The 16,921-nt window shown below is 38.3% G+C and overlaps 2 protein-coding genes across 3 annotated transcripts; one reads left to right on the top strand and one right to left on the bottom strand.

Annotated features, from left to right (window-relative positions):
- Positions 1 to 1,164: 1,164 nt before the first annotated feature.
- Positions 1,165 to 9,697, top strand: npm1a (nucleophosmin 1a). 2 transcript variants are annotated; one of them, XM_039777538.1, is made up of 11 exons: positions 1,165 to 1,332; positions 2,595 to 2,674; positions 4,140 to 4,259; positions 5,322 to 5,415; positions 5,618 to 5,730; positions 5,814 to 5,866; positions 7,184 to 7,235; positions 7,322 to 7,402; positions 7,609 to 7,704; positions 7,833 to 7,907; positions 8,430 to 9,697. In XM_039777538.1, the coding sequence occupies exons 1-11, from the start codon at positions 1,284 to 1,286 to the stop codon at positions 8,478 to 8,480; spliced, it is 864 nt and encodes a 287-aa protein (XP_039633472.1). In that variant the 5' UTR covers positions 1,165 to 1,283; the 3' UTR covers positions 8,481 to 9,697. The 2 variants fall into 2 exon arrangements, with proteins under 2 accessions (XP_039633472.1, XP_039633473.1); XM_039777539.1 differs by lacking the exon at positions 1,165 to 1,332 and adding an exon at positions 1,426 to 1,447.
- Positions 9,698 to 12,465: 2,768 nt separating this feature from the next.
- Positions 12,466 to 16,597, bottom strand: LOC120544034 (claudin-7-A-like). Its single transcript, XM_039777540.1, has 4 exons — positions 16,111 to 16,597; positions 13,649 to 13,813; positions 13,459 to 13,543; positions 12,466 to 13,069 (listed from the first exon to the last, which is right to left on the bottom strand). Exons 1-4 carry the CDS (start codon positions 16,331 to 16,333, stop codon positions 12,913 to 12,915), a joined length of 630 nt encoding a protein of 209 aa, XP_039633474.1. The 5' UTR covers positions 16,334 to 16,597; the 3' UTR covers positions 12,466 to 12,912.
- Positions 16,598 to 16,921: the final 324 nt, after the last annotated feature.

Consider the following 16,921-nt stretch of genomic DNA (forward strand, 5'->3'; position numbering starts at 1 on the left):
GAACATAGAAAACAGTAAAATCAGAAAAGGTTACACAGAAACAAAAGAATGAAATTGTCACACCACTGCTATGTATTAAAGGCCAGATGGAACAGATACGTTTTGAGTTTGGACCTAAAATAATGCACTGATTAATTAAACATAAAGTCATGCATAATTTTGAGAACTATAACACCTCTCTCACGCAAGGTGTCCTACCTTTACCTTACAGGGCTTTTCTTTTTTGCATCCCAATTCCCACCATTCAAATACTGTCACAAAAAGTTACCTCTTACACTCAATGCATTTCATTTTTTTACTATCAAATGAGATAATAAACGCATGGCTGCATGCATTTATTGCTGGCCACTGAGCAGCTCTGAGTGGTAATGAGGGAGGGACAAGCACTGTTCTTTTATACTGTGGGTCTGGGGAACGAACCGACAACCTCCCGGTCACAAGCTCGTTTCTCTAACATTTAGGCCACCACTGCCCTAAAGGGAGTTAGCCAGTGAGTCGGTTCATTGACGTATGGCACTCGAGTCTCCCGGTTCAGTGACATGAGTCGGGTTAATTAACCGGCTCTTCGGTCAGTTCGTCAACACTATTCCAGTTTTAGCTTCCAGACCGTGGTCAGAGGGGATACTGATTTGCCTTCAGGACCGAAGTTAATGCTCACTTCGGAGCAAACCCCCTTCACTTTACCCGGCAGTTGTGAAGCAAGACGTGACTTTACTTGGATGTTGAGGAGCTGCAGTGTTAATTCATGGGCAAACGGAAATACATTGGACATTAATTACCACTTGAATGAATAATAATGAATAATAAGTCCAAGTACACTGTCCCCCAAAGCACACAATATTTGTAACGTGATTCAGGCCCAAACTTGTATTAATGTATGGCTATCTATCTATCTATCTATCTATCTATCTATCTATCTATCTATCTATCTATCTATCTATCTATCTATCTATCTATCTATCTATCTATCTATCTATCTATCTATCTATCTATCTATCTATCTATCTATCTATCTATCTATCTATCTATCTATCTATCTATCTATCTATCTATCTATCTATCTATCTATGCTGTGCTGTGCTGTGCTGTGCGCTCTTCGCATGGTGGCGCTGTTTCTTTTCTACATGTCTTATTGGCTTTCAGAGAAGAAGAGAGGAGGCGGAGGCGGAGCCGAAGGAAGTATCTACCACGTTAGTTAGTGCTTTATTAGTAGTTGGTCGTTCTTCCACCGCAGATAAGCAGCAGGTTGTCAGCGTTTTAATCAAAAAAATAAATAAATAATAATGAACGGGCTAGACGAGGAACCAATGGCACCACAGACCTTTCTTTACGGTAAGATAACTTCTGCATATTGTAACATTAACGACGCGTCCTCATGTTTGACTGGTGGTGCAATTAAATTAGTAAATGTAGCTTTTTAGTTGCGCGTGGGCCTCTATAATGGAAGGTAATGTTCCTATTGTCATTAAAACGTTTCAAGTATTGCGTTGTAATAATCACTTTGATATTAAACGAGTCTTGGTGAACCACGCGGCTTCAGACCAGTCTGTATCAGCGAACCTATACACGTGTTTGAATATCAACATGGCGGCGCCCATGTTTCGTGAACAATGTTGATATTTCGGCATTTTCTTCCCACTAGACGTCGACACTGTTGTATAGGTTCATTTTAAACACATTTTTCTTTAACTGAACACTTTCAGTTTAATTTTGACTTCACAGTTTTAGCTCGTCGGGAAAAGCGAGCTCAACGTGGTTTCAAACACACGCGGACCGTGATGTAACTACGCCATTTAATTGTTGACGCTATCACAGCACTTCATAATGGTTCATTGGCCGTTAGCTAATGTTGTGACTAAATTAACTAAAAATGTTAAGTCCCACTAAAGGCGCATCTTTGGATAATGTGTACTCATCCGCCCCATCACTCAGTCTAACATTTCCTCCTCGTGGGATAAAAGCTAGGCCAGATGGGATAACGGTAATACACTCGTGTGCTGCTGAATTTGACATAAATTCGGTGTTCATTCACATTTGAGAAATAAGTCATAGTGTGCACACGTGTGATATGCTAAACAGATTTAATCCCAGTAATATAACGTTAGTCGTCAATTAGGAATAGCATATTACTTTGGAAATGGTGTTCCAGGCAGGAGATATGAAATTGGGTAGATGCACCACTTTGTTTAGATGTCTTAATTGAAAAGCTATATTAAGAATTTAAATACAGTAAAATTGTATTTATCTGTTTGTTACAAAGCACCACATACACCGTTTTGTTAATTTGATCCACTGGTTTTAGTGAAATTATTTTACAGTTCCCTCTTCTAATTGAGGGAATTCCCTGTGCCAAGACCATGTGGAAATAGTCACATTAGTAGTCTGTATGGCTCCCTCTTGTGTGGATTTGAAATATAGCACTTTCTACCACAGATGCTTTCCTGAGGTAGAGCACCCTGCAAGGAGGTCACTTCCCACACACACTTAAAAAAAAAAAGAAGCAAACAACTTATTTGTCACATGTTAAAATCTAATTCTTTCAACTCTCAAACTGCTGTTAAATATTGTTTAATCATTTGAAATCTTTTCACCAGGTTGTGTCCTGGAAGCTGGAAAGGAGGTGGTGTTCAATCCAGAGGATGATGAATTTGAGCATCAGCTAGATCTAAGGATGGTAAGTACCCTGAGTTTAAAGAGGGCTTATAACCCATATAATTTATTATAACTTAACATATGTTCTGCATTCCTCTGCTAGCCACCATTTTTGCTACTTATGAAATAACTTGATTTTGTCCACCACAAAATAGATTCTCACAACATAAGGGTACAGTTTGTGCAGCAGTCAAAAAAGCCTCATATTGCATTATCACTGACAGTTGATTGAATAAAGTTGCAGTTTTTCTGTCTCGGTTACATTTCTCAAATCAACATTTGCAAACCAGTAAGTCAATTTCTCAATAAAATTTATTACGAACGTCCCCACACAATGGATGACCTGCAGAAGCCTGTAACTTGCTCAAAATCTTCAGTCCATTCCTCAAAAGTAAATCTTTGTCGATGAACATGGCAGTGCCATCAGAATTTCAAGTTCTTGTGCCATTCTTCACAAAGAAGATGCTTAGTTTTGTCAAAAAGCGTAGTTGTGTTAATATACAATTGTAGGTATTTTCTGATTTACACTATGGCAACATTTTTGATGACAATGATTGAAAATTTGAAAGAGTGCTTTTTTTCCTGTATGGAATTCATACATTTCAACAGTAGAAAGTCTCAAATTTTTTTATGTGAGATTAGTATTGCAAGAGATTGGGCAGGATTCACATTAATGCTTTTGTTCTTGGTTTTTCAACAAATTGGTGTCAACGCCATTCAGAAAGAAACCCACAACTATGTGTTCTGCTCTGTTTAGATATGCTTGCCAATTGAATGATCATTTGGTGCACCTCCCCAAGCTATTTTACAGAGGTTGGTCTGATCGATCTAATGTTTCACACAATCCCATTCATTAATGGAAGTCAGGATTCACCTGAGAGCAATTAATCAATTCTGGACAAATTCATAACAATCTGTAAGCACAATTGGAATGTACTGTATGGTAAACTTGCTTGACTGATGTTCAATGAACTTATGCCTAGATGTTTTGGGGCGTAAGACAATTCAGCAGTCATAACATCCAGTATATTTTATGAGCAACATGACACGAGCAAGTGATCATGTAAAAAAACAGCCGACAGTTGTACATGATCAATTGCATGCACAAAATCAATTACAATTTGACCAAAGCAATGAAATTGCTTTTATCTTGTGACTAGATGACATGAAGGCTGAACAAGCAGTTTTGAGTGTAAATTGTGATCTGTGAAATGTACTAAAGTGACTGAGAAACTGTTATTACTTGTTTGAAATGATGGAGGAAAAAGTCATGTTAAGTGGCTGGCAAACGGAAACTATGCTGTATTGGATTTAAAAGTTAAAAAAAAAAAATTCTCAAATCAACTATCACGGAATCTTTCACACCACCAACAAACTGAACCAAACAGGCAAACGCACTAGAGTTTGAACGATCCAACCAGGTCAGGTATGAAGGAAACTTAGGCTGCCATAGATTTACAGTCAAATGTTGCCTTGCTCTTTTCTAGGCCTGTGTGGACCCCAGCACGAAAGATGAACTTCACATGGTGGAAGTGGAAGGACAAGACACAGAGGGTCAGATCATCAAGGCAGCACTGGTTTCACTTAAGCCCTCTACCCTGCCAAGTGTAAGTTCCACTACCAGCGTCTTCTCAGTGTCAAGTCGTAGTGTCCCTTCAGCATACCACAGGAGTTTAAGGCTGCGTTGGTTGGACAATGCTTCTTATAACTAAGGGTGTCACGATTTCAATTTTAAATCGATCAAAATGAAGTCACAATATTGAATATAAAAAAAAAATTTAATCTTCGATACTGCCACGCCCCATGTCACGGCCGGTCGGCAATAAAAACACGTGTTGAACTGCTGCAAATCAGTCAACCTCCTGTGACTTGACTAGAGCCAGTCAAAAGATAGCATGGCAACTGCAGATGCAGGAGACTAATTGACAGAACTTGAGCCCCCTTCTCTTTCACTGAAGTGTGTGTGTGTGTGTGTGGGGAAATAGTTTGGATTTCCAGTGAGTTATTAAAAAGCCAATTTGCAAGCTCTGCTATGTACGTGTACCATATTCTGTGTGTTTACCGTTGCACATTAGCCTAGCAGCTAGCGGATAGTCCTTCTGCTTATAGCTTTATCCCAACAAAACCGCACGGTTGAATTTCTTGCATGGACGTTTTGTAGCCTAAACAGAGCAGCTTATATTGGTTATATTCTAGAGCAAGAAGTTAGCGGACTGCCCGAGTCGCCCTCTCTGCTCTGCTGCTCGATGGTGTTTTAAGCCTTCAAGGCAGTACTGCAACCGTCGTCTTCAACCCTAACCATTGCCTAATCCTAGTGCCTTCCAGGCAGTGCTGCCTGGAAGATGATGTGGGGGTGCTTTCTTTAACACCAAACTCTGTGCTGTGAAGAGTCAGCCCTCAGGATAGTTAAACTTTGTTTACTTTTATTGACAAATTGTCAAGTTTCCAATTGACTGAAGAAATGTTATTGTTACATTATGTTAATGTTTTAAATTTGACAATGTAATGTGGTACATTGCGAACAAAGGTCAGATACTATATTACATAAAAGTCTAGTCTAAAAACCAAACCGTGACCTTAGAATCAAATGTAATCGAGGATTTGGAGAATCGTGACACCCCTACTAATAACCAATATCAGCTCAGAAAAGTAACGTTTATTTGTTGCAGGTGTGTCTCGGTGGCTTCACAATCTCACCCCCAGCAACTTTCCGTCTGAAGGCAGGTGCTGGTCCAATCCATATCAGTGGACAACACCTTGTCAGTGAGTATTTGTCATAAGAATATAGATGTTTAAACTGATCAGGAAAAAACGGTCTGTGTTGTGGTTCATTGTGGGGGTTTCTGCATTAGTTACTAGTTTTATTTTTTTATGTTTTAATGAGAACTTTTTATATAGTGCAGCATATCATTTGGTTTTGGTGGCAGGGTTTACACAGTCTTACATTTCTTATTTATTCTTAAAGTGATGGGGGCCGATATGTCTTCTGATGATGATGAAGATGATGATGAGGAGGAGGAGGAAGATGTCAGAACATCAAAGAAAAGACCTGCTCCCTCCCCTGCCCTCAAGACTCTGGTTTGTTTAACATCCTTCACTATTTTAGTCTCAAATTTGTCAAAATTGAAATGACCATAGCCCACTTTTGACCTCCCATACAGAAAAAAATTAAAATGGAGGAGGATGACGAAGATGACGAGGATGAAGATGATGAGTGAGTATCAAACTCCACACACATTTGCAGACTATTGTAATCTTTACATACACTGGAACTTGGTGGATCCCAAAAGTTGAACACTAAAATCAAAAACTGTTCTGTTCATTCTCTAGCAAACTAATAGTATATGATAGCTAAAATATTACACAATAAAATAAAGTTAAATTTCTCAGTCTTGCTGGGAAATGAACCCATTTCTGCTCATTTTGATGCCAATGGGCATCTGTATTCATCAGCATGTTTATTCTTGTAAAGTTGCTGCTTTTCTATTTGGCCCTTTGACAGCGAGTGTACTGTGGGTGCTTTTTGTTCACCTGGCTTTAAATCTGAGATGCTGCTCTGTTAGGGTGATTTACAGGCCTGTCTTTAAATCTGCCTGGTTTTTCTACATACTTACTTGGCCTGTGTATATCTCTGAGGTGTACAGTTACCTGAGAGTTGAGCTATAGTTTGGCACTGGGAAAATACTGTACAGCAACAATTTGCACCTATACTGCTTTTTTAATAATACTCTTGGTATTATTACAGACAACAGGGAAATCGTTCAGTTTTTAATGTCTATTAGGGCTGTTGGAACGAATGCTGAAATTCGGATAGAATTTGAATAGTAAAAAAATCAATACTATTCGAATGTGACCTTCTTTTTTTTTTTTTATAAATGTTTGCAAAGGTTAGCTAATCTCCCTCTTCTCACAGACTAGCAGCATGTCATTCATGTCACGTCTTATGAACAATAACTTAGCGAGAGTGAGAAACACAAGGCATTGTGAGGTCTAAGATAACGTTAGTACAACATTACGGAGCTAACGTTGTGTACCGAGTAACATTAGTACAACATTACGGAGCTAACGTTGTGTACCGAGTAACATTAGTACAACATTACGGAGCCAACGTTGTGTACAGAGTAACATTAGTACAACATTACGGAGCTAACGTTACATACGGGCTAACGTTAGCACACGGGAGTGCCTTGAGGGGACCTGCACGCAACTTTGTTTACATAAATTTTCCACCACGCACACAGCGACAAACGAATCCACAGAGAACTCTGTAATGAAACATTATCAACCATAAACTAGCTAGCTAAGTAACAATTATTTGAATATTAAAAAAATATCAAATGGAATTTGAATGGTATTATAGAGGAAGATTGACAGCTGTAGTGTCACTAGTGGTGATGAAACAAAGGGTTGTATTCATTTAGACTATACTTAGTTTTTTTGTAAAAGAGCAGCAGTTCATAGTATACCGTATACAAACATTTTTTTACGACATAATGTATGCAATTTAAAATGTTGCTTTTTTTATTTTAAGGGATGATGAAGATGATGATGACGAGGAGAGTGAGGAAGAGTCCCCTGTTAAGGCAAGCACTAATTACTTTCAGCTTTGTCGGTTTCCGCTGAATGAGCTTTCACTCCTTTCTCACTAACAGCTGTTCATTTGTTACAGGCCAAGCCGACCCCATCCAAACAAGCAGCCCCTGCTCAGAATGGAAAGAGTCCTAAACCGGTCACTCCAGCCATAAAGCAGGTAACTATTAGTTTTTATAAACGTTTATAAAAGTCTATAGCTTCCATTGTCTGAAAAACAACACAGATGTTGCATTCACTTGAAATTTAAAAACATTGTTGATAATAAAAACAAATTGTAACTCTTAGCCAATTTAATTTCTCTAAATGGTAAGACAAACAACAAATTGTTTCTTTCCTAATATCTGAATGTCATGTTCATTACAGGAAAAGACCCCTAAAGGTAAGGGTGACAAGACTCCTAAACCCCCAACGACTCCCAAAGGAACTGCCTCAACTGCTGAGATTAAAGCCAAGTTGAAGGTCAGTCTCTGTTTTTCTTTTTTTAAATTGCTTTTATTCTGTTCTTGTGGGAAATTTTTTTTTTTTATAGTAAGTAGCATGAGTGAAGAAACTAACATTTCTCATTTGTTTTTTTTTCCATTCTACAGGGAGTAACATTACCCAAAATCCAGCCCAAGTTTGAGAACTTTATGATGAAATGTCATAATGTCTCAGACGCCAAGGTACAGTACAAGTTTGCAGTGCTGGGCAATATTTATCATACACCCATTGTTTTCCTAAATTATCTTGAAAAATTGATCAAACCATTTGAGTTAATTGGCCATGAAATGTTGAATGAATTATTAGACTTAACAAACGTTGTTCTAACATTTCCAATAATACCACTATTTTTTTTTTGGTTTTAAATGGCAAGCATTTTTTTTTTTTGGGCCTTTTTGTTTATTTAATAGTTCTGAGTGACAGGAAATGGGGATCTTTCAAATTTAAAAGTTGGATGTTGTGTTTTTGGCCCTGGTCCAGTCTTTGTTGCTCTTTATCCATTGTGGTGTCCTACCACTGGGGAGCTCCAGAATTTTCAAATGTGACTTTAAAGTAAATGCGTTAATCTCTTTATGTACAGAAGCAGATTAGAAAAGAGAACTTAAAGTGCTTATTTGGTTTTTAATCCTTTTTTAATTTGACATTTGAAATGTCTGCAACATGCTTTGGCCACCGTGTTAACAGTTGTTTTTTGTTTACTTTAGGTTATTGCGGAGCTGTGGAAGTGGAGACAGACGTTGAAGGATGATAAATAAGTCTCAGTTGTTTTATTCCTTTTTTATGACCGGTTTATACCCATAGCACCTCTCAAACCCTCTGAAACCAAACTCGGTGCCTCACAAATCAATAATTCCAAGTCTAGTCCAGCTCCACTGCCCTCCTGTACAAGGACACTCAAGAGAGAGTGATGTGGATGCTGACCGTGCACTGTGGAGTTGCATTGTCTTTTCTCCTCCATCACCCTTTCACTGGGGCAGTGAAATGATTTGGTTTGTTGAATAAAACCTGGGAGAGCCAGCTTACAAATTTGCATCTTTGTAAATGTGTAAATAAAATTCTTGCTAGATTGTTGGCACCCGGGTATGGAGGATATCTTCAGGTTTGTGTTTTGTTTTTTTATTTTATTTTTATATATACCTTAAATAATTTGGCCTCAGGCAGGAACAATAAATGCATCCCATCATTACACTTAAAACAAATACAAGGCTAGCAGCCACACAGCTCAAAAAATACATCGGGTAGTGTTGGCAGACATCGGCAGTATTGAATTTTTTTTTTTGAATTTTTTTTTTCTAGTATTGTCCACCATGAACATAACAAAAAAAACTGTTGCACTATTTGAGAGGTTTTGAATGTTTATGCTATTGTGAGATTTCTACGGCTCAGATCTGATGACGACAAAATGTCCACTTAACGTATCACAATTCATTAATTTTACCGTCCGGAAGTAACCATTTGATATTAAGCAGCAAGCTGTTAACCTTTGCGAAAACGTTACAAATGAAGTGCCCTTCACATTTCAGCACTGTAGGTGGAGAATGGTCTGTTTCGGTTGTATGTATTGCCATCATTACTACCTAATAGGTCAAAGGTTAATGTACTAACTGAGCGACTGGAAGGTTTTAAGCAACTCTGTTTAACTCATTTGCAAATTCCTTTTATGCGTTGAAACGATGATTTGCAGAGGAGTCTTAAAGTTCCAACCTGTACTGAAGTTAAATGAGGCTATACGTTGTGTTCATGTAGCCGGTTAACGTAACCTTAGGGATGTAAATGTGGATGCATGGGGCCTGTTGAAGTAGATCATTCCATGTTCTCAAGAAATAAGTAAGTTTGTCGTAATAATGCTTTGGGTTTGGATGGACTGTAACAAAGATTGATGTATTAAAATGAAACCCTGTAATTGTTGCCATTTGTTCTATTTCTCTGCAATAAAAAAATAATTGATAAGTTTACCCCATTTGAATATAAAGGCAGCTCTGATTTCTTTTTCATGTGCAACAATGTACTTGCTATTAAAATTCCAAGCACAGAATTCTTTTTTATAGGCATCCAATGTGTTACATTTTTATGTGTTAGTTATGGAAGTGTACACAGCCATCTTTCTTAAATAGCTTGACTTTCTCCATATGCATGTAGGCAGAAGTTTTAGTAAAAACAGAATTGTTAGGTGGACATTAAGCCCTGCGATCCTACAAACTACTGAGGAAATGAAATTTCGGTACTGTGATTAGATAAAGGGTCAAATTGCCAACTGGCTCCTAAGAGTGTAATAGCCTACCTGGGCTGTGTGTGACCCTTGATCGCATCACTTTTGTATAGCCGTGCAGTCATCTTACAACAAAATGTTCCTGAGCTGTGTTTTGTAGAGATTCAGACCGTTTGAAGTGACAGAAAGTTGTCTTTTTTTTTTTTTTTTAACACTTCAATGGTGAGAGCAGAAACTCGCATCTGAGAAGTGCTTCGACCATGTTTGTTAGCAGGATATATTGCATTTTGTTTTGTCAAACTACTGTAATCTAAATGGCTGCCCCTGCTCCCTTGAGGGATGGGTTAAATGCAGAGAAAGAATTTCGCTGTGTATGTGACGACAAAGTACCTTTACCTTACTTTTAATGGTAAGGTTAAATATTAAATGAGTCCTGACTCGTGTGATATAAGCCCTGATGGTGAGCCAATGTGTGTATATACTGTATATGAATAGACATTCTTACATTAATCAGAAATACTATTACTTTAAACCACTTTGTAAAGATGAAACTTAAAAAGAGCCTGACATAAGACAGAACTACATTTACACTTTCAGCTAGCCTACTTGAGAAGTCCAGGGGAAGCAGACAGACAACTTTCCCTTTGCTTTTGGGTTTTGGTACAGAAGGCAGAGAATCTAATCTAAACTTAATTTAAATTTTGAGGAGATAAGGCACATTTTCCCATTGCTGCCATGCTGTGTGATTTATGCTGGTAGGCATTGGACATATTTTACATTTTGTCCTGTGCAGCTTTTTAAACACAAGCAAACACACCTTTTCTAAAGGACTCCAGTCATTCAACAATGTGTGTGTGGGCATGCGTGTGTTTGTGCACATTTCTTTATTTATGTGATGACAGTTTGGGTAGTGGGTTATGATAATAAGGCCACTTCTGCATTTTTTCACCTTTAATGATCCAATAAATGATACTTACAGAGTAGTGCATCATTTTCTGTCAGGGTGATAAAAGGGTGATGAACATTAATAACTCGTTATTCAGTGACTCAGCAGCAAAGCTGTGATGGCCTTACCTTTCTGTTTAGATTAGAGGAGCCAACAGATGTTTTGATGTCAGAATTTTATGCAGGAAGACAAATGTTATGGTAATAGAATTAAACGAATAGAGTTATCTGGTGTGGTTGCATTGTGTGAGGTTATAGGACAGAGGCAGGCTGGTTGGTCACTTAGGAGTGAAATCATTATCATTAGGCTATTACTTTTTAGATCTGGCCGGTGGGGAGGAAAGAATGATTAGAGAATGGCAGGCAGAATGAGAAGAGAGGGAAAGGAGAACTAGAGCAAGACAGTGGTGGGTCTAATAAATCACAAGAATCATAACTTGAAGACATATGACAAAGTGAGAGGATGTGAGACGCTGTAAAAAGACAGAAGGAATAAGGAGAATTCAGGTTAAAATGCTTCACTGCAGTGGAAGCTTTACCCACATTTTGCAACAGCTTAAAATGGATCCAATAAATAGACCTGAGCCAGCATACACTAATACTTTTACTGATACTTTAACGTATAATACACTGTTTAGAATGTATAGTACATCCATCCAGTCATAGTTTATATACTGTCTACCAAACTAAAAGCAGTTACCTATATACACCACAAGGTGGCAATAGAACCAAAGCAACTTTCATTTTGTTAGCCATTATGAGGCTGTGTACTGATCATACCAGGGGAAGATGGCTTCCAATCACAGTAAAATGTGGCTGATTATTTGAGGCTCCTACCTTGGCCCAGAAGATCACCTGCAACTTAAACCCATCATGTTTGCTCACCAACATTTTTAAATGCCAATATACTGTAGGTTTGAGTGTGTTCATAATTTCTGCACATGCCAGATGTTTCACAGCATCCATGGATTATGAGTTTTCTTCAAAACTCCTTCAATTGTTCCATTTAATTTTTAATCTGTACATTTTACTTCCCTTTTAAATGTAGTTACTTGAAACGTAAACTCTTTGAACTGCTGTATTTCCTTGCATGCATGTTTATAGTCATTAATTTGCGTGAAGGCATTTCAACTAAATAGAAACATCATTTTTCAACTTTTATTTTATGTACAACACAAACTTTGCAAATCAAATTTAAAATTATTTAAAAAAACTGAACCTGATTAGTGCAGCAACAGCTTTGGGACTTTAAAAAAAAAAAAAAAACGCAATAAGCCAAGACTATTTACACAAACCGCTATTACAGAACAAGTGAAATAGTCATCGGTCATATAAAACAAAAAAAACAAAAAATTCCCTTGGCAGGATGAGTAGAAGAATTCAGTATACTGCAATATATAGTTACTATTTCTCTCCGGCACTTGATTAAATCTAAGTAGTCTTCAGTGGTAGTGAATGATTTCATATAAATAAAAAAAATAAAAATAAAATAAACAAACGCATGGAATGGTATCAAATATAATGATGGCCAGATAATGAACTACTATGCATTCAACCTCTACAGACAAATGGTGAGCGTTCACATCCCATTTCTATTCAGTGCATTCAAACCTCTTCCCCAAAACACACTGTACATTCTAATGCACTGTACATTGTAGCATGCAAAAGAAAATATTTCTACATACCAAATTTTATCATCACTTTCATTTTAACATTGTGCTTTACAGGTGTCAACTAAGTGGATAGTATACTACATAGTATACATATCAGTAAGCACTAACTGTAGTTCAAGACAGGGCAAGGCCAATATGCTCTTTAAAAAGTAAACAGCCATTATTTAAAACTTTAATGCATTTGTTAAAATATTACAGTAACATAACAGGGTATCCCTGAAGAAACTAAAATATAAAATAAAAAAATACAAGTACTGATCACCTCCTAGCATAACATCTTTTCAACGTTTCAATCTCGGAGTTGGACTAGTATGAATATCAAAGTGTTCCTTCAGCCTCTAACACTGAGCCCAGTCCTGCTCAAACATATTCCTTGCTGCTGGCGGGTCTGGAGATGGGATACTTGGGTGTAGTGGATTTGGTTTTTCTTGGGCAGGATGCTGCCAGCATGGCACCTCCCACTATAGTCAGGAACGATCCAGCCCAGGCAATGAAGATGGCAGAACCAAACTCATACCTTCAGAAAGACAAGTTACAGTGAGTCAAAAAATAAATAAAAATAAAAACTGTAAACCGATGCCAGCAGAGCTCTGCTTATATAAAAAACAAACAATACATCTGTCCACACTTGAGTGGCTCGACACATGGATATAAAGCACCTGGTATGTCAAACCATTACATTTAACATGTGGGGAGATTGTATTCCGCTAAAAAAAAAAAAAAGGTTCAGCTTATTGGTTGGGGCACCTGTTCTCGTCAACAAAGCACATTTTATTTGATGAAAACCACAACCAGCACAGTGGTAATTAAGTCACTGTTTGTTTTTTACATTTTCACTCTCAAAAGTGGCCTTGTGCAGAGAACATATAGCGCATAAATGTTTAGCTAAAATTCTCATGTACTTACTTTGTATTGACGGGGGTGAAAGGGTTGTAGAAGGCTTTGATGATGTCGTTAGCATACCAAGAGCAGGCAACAATCCCACACAAAGCTGTGGGAAAATAATTAAGAACATCACTTAAACTATTCAGTCAGGGGAAAAGAATTTAAAATAATAATAATAATAATAATAATAATAATAATAATAGCTTCTTACATCCAATCAGGATGATAATGCCACCAGTCATGGAAATGCGGGCCTTTTTGACTTTGTCATCTCCTCCACAGGTGGTGCACTTCATTCCCATGACAGCTACGCCCAAGCCAGCCACCGCTACGATGATACTCACAATCATGAGGGCGCGGGTTGCCTGGAGGGCACCTGGACAAGAGGACAGAATAGGGTTACTCCATCAGTTACTGGAAGCATTTCATAAATGGTCTGTACACAGGGTCATGGGTGTGGTGGTGAGACTGGACAGGCTTTACCAGGATAAGACAAAATGTCACTTGCATTTTAACTTAATTTCTACAATGATTTGTGGTGATAAGACTCAAAAAAAAAAAAAAAAAAAAAAAAAAAGTGGGTTTGTGTTTTAAAGCCACCAAAAAGCCGTTTAAACAAACACTGTTCATGTACAACAGAGCGGCTTCTGTCTCCTGGGTCTCATTGCCGCTCCCTATAACAACGAACACAGAAACTGGCTCTACCCGGAAGCTCCAAGAAACTAGAGGGGGGTTGGGGAGTGGGTTGGTTGGTTTGCATGCAAGCAAGTCAGAAACAGGTCTAACCAGGTTTCAGGTTTCATTATAAAGAAGACACTCCCAATTTCAGGTACTCGCAGCCTGCTTTTCAGCAGGTGGACATTTTGTTGTTTCAAACTGCCATCCAAAAAGAAACCTGACCCTCTCCAGGATCTGAAGAATGCCCAATGTGGCTCAAACTAAAGAGTCACAATTCAGTTGTCTAGGTCTGGTATGGATTGTTCCTAAACTTCAGGTGGGATAGATTTTTGAGCAGGCATTTCTGAATAACAGGCCATTATTTGTTCAAGTGCTCCATATCTAACCGCAGCTTTAATCACACAATGTTTATCAAAAGTGGTTTGTGTTCATGTTTGAAGAGGCGATAAGACATTGTGCTGCAGATATTTTATCAAATGTTTTGATAAGCCAAATAGAAAAAATAAAAACTGACACATGCACTGCTAAAATAGAAAATAGTCAATTTGTTCAAGTCAAGAAGTTACAGATTAAGTGCATTTGAGTGAATATGTTGAGCAAAGAACACAGGGAGGGACCCAAAACACGTGACATTCAGGCAGTTTACACCTGAGGGCAGTATAATAAAATCAGTTGAATTTGAAACAATGTAGTCCAATAAAAAGTATCCCAACGGTCGTGCCACCATTGACCCATTTAGCCACTCCTTTCAGAGATTTAAAAAAGAAACATACGGTACATGGACTTTTCACTTGAGGGAAATGTACCAATAGTTCTAACTTTCTTTGTTTAGCTTTAGATTTTCCATTTTGCTAATGGCCTCCAAATGAATAACCAGTTCACTTAAATGTGGGTCTCTGAACCCCACCCACACACCACAGCCTGGAAGCAGGGCCTTTAGTAATTGTCATTAGGTGTTCTCAACCATTTGGAGAGGGGAAAAAAATAAATAAAAGAACCAAATGATGCATTAAATACAATTTGTCCAGACATGTAGGCTATGAAAGAGTGAACATTTCTGGGCCCAAATATAGCAAAGACTGTGTTCTGTGTTATTCGATGGCCTGTAGGCCAAAGACAAAGCAACCATTTGTGTGGCTGGTATTCGTATTCATGTTGACTAAACGGCGGCTCATACAGGTGTGGTGTCGTTTGACCTGTAACTATGCTTTGTGATGCAGATCGGGGGGGTGGGTAGCCGTTCTCGACAATGGCGTCAGGATAATCATTGCCCAAGTGCTGCACACGTCCTATCAACTCGGAAGAATGATAATTTTCCCCCCTTCTTTAACAAATTCTCTTTGGCACAGATATCAAACTGCGCAGTGCAGGTAAGGCCTCACAGTGTGGTTTAAACTAAATGGGTTAAATATAGCATTTTGAGTGAATAAAAAGGAGTTAATAAGTTACAGAATCGCTTCCAAAAGGAATCTGGTAACAGTTAAAAGGAGTTGTAAAAGACAGCTCAGAAGTAACTAGACTATGCCCTATAGAAGAAAAAAAAAAAAAAAAAAAAAAGTTAATAGCTTCTATATTCCAACAGGTGCATGCAGGTTTGTTACATCAGTTCCTGTTACACGTTAACTAACGTACAGGTTTTAATGTAGGAAACAGGCAGTGAAATGAGTCCTTCGATTAACCGTTGTTGACTTTGAAACCAGTTTATTAGACAAGATAAGCTGCGAATGATAAATTACACGTTAGGCCTGTATGTCAAGGCAACATTTAACAGCTTTTCAACAGGCCTACCCTCTCATTTCTATGGATGATGTTTTTGAGTGGGAGTAGACCTATGTTTTAAACACCGCACTGTAAAGCACTTTGAGCTACATTTAAAATTGTATGAAAAGGTGTTATACGAATTATAATTTTATTCATATAACATGACCGAAAACATCTTAAACTTTGGACACTTTCGACGACACACACTTTGAATCCAATAACTGGGTGACTTACTGTTGAGCTGCAGGATGGAGTCGTAGACCTTGCACTGCATTTGGCCTGTGCTCTGGAACGCACAGGACATCCAGAGTCCTTCGTACATGGACACCGCCGTGATGATGTTGTCCCCAACATAAGCGGACATCTTCCACTGGGGCAACATTGTGCCAATTATCAATCCAATTACGCCGATAAGAGCCAGGGCGAATCCCAACATCTGCATACCCGCGTGGGCCATTTTCCGCTTCTTCTTCTTCTTCGACTTGACTCGCGAATCAACAAAGACGACGTCCACCTGCTGTGAAGGTACAAAGCCCCTCACAACCTCACGGTGTTGGACTAGGTTTGCGGTGTTGCTGATAAAGTTAGTTCCTCTGTTGCGACCTAGTTACGTATTCCTTAGCTTCCTGAAAGCGAGTTAGAACGCAACGGAGATATTTCAATTTATAAAGCTTCTCGGAGATTCTTCGCGCACCTGTTCCTCTGCCGCACCTTAAATGGGGAGGGAGTAGCGGGAGCGAGCTTTTTTTTAGGCGGTTTCTGTTACAGGTGGGCGGGGACGCGCACGTAGTTTCGACTCATCAGCCGTAGCAGCATACACCTGGAAGTTTCATGATGCAAGTGTTTCCTTAACTAGACCCCTACGCTAACAGACAGATAGACAAATATATAGTTCATTTTGGTTGATGGTGATTCGGTTTGTATTATTTCTAATAAATGGTGATGGGCTACAGAAAATCATGTGAAGGAAATATGGTAAATGTTAAATTTATAATAATCCAATTCACGTTTTAAAATGTCATATTATATCACATTACCAAAATAA

The sequence above is a fragment of the Perca fluviatilis genome, chromosome 16 (assembly GCF_010015445.1).
Source record: "Perca fluviatilis chromosome 16, GENO_Pfluv_1.0, whole genome shotgun sequence".
Lineage (NCBI taxonomy): Eukaryota > Metazoa > Chordata > Actinopteri > Perciformes > Percidae > Perca > Perca fluviatilis.

Coding starts and splice junctions, on each gene's coding strand:
- LOC120544034 (XM_039777540.1), bottom strand. CDS start 16,333: ATGGCCCACGCGGGTATGCAGATGTTGGGATTCGCCCTGGCTCTTATC. Junction 13,814..16,110: donor CTCCATCCTGCAGCTCAACA/GTAAGTCACCCA, acceptor CCTCTTGTCCAG/GTGCCCTCCAGGCAACCCGC. Junction 13,070..13,458: donor TTCACCCCCGTCAATACAAA/GTAAGTACATGA, acceptor GTCTTTCTGAAG/GTATGAGTTTGGTTCTGCCA.
- npm1a (XM_039777538.1), top strand. CDS start 1,284: ATGAACGGGCTAGACGAGGAACCAATGGCACCACAGACCTTTCTTTAC. Junction 5,416..5,617: donor CAGTGGACAACACCTTGTCA/GTGAGTATTTGT, acceptor TTATTCTTAAAG/TGATGGGGGCCGATATGTCT. Junction 5,867..7,183: donor GACGAGGATGAAGATGATGA/GTGAGTATCAAA, acceptor TTTTATTTTAAG/GGATGATGAAGATGATGATG.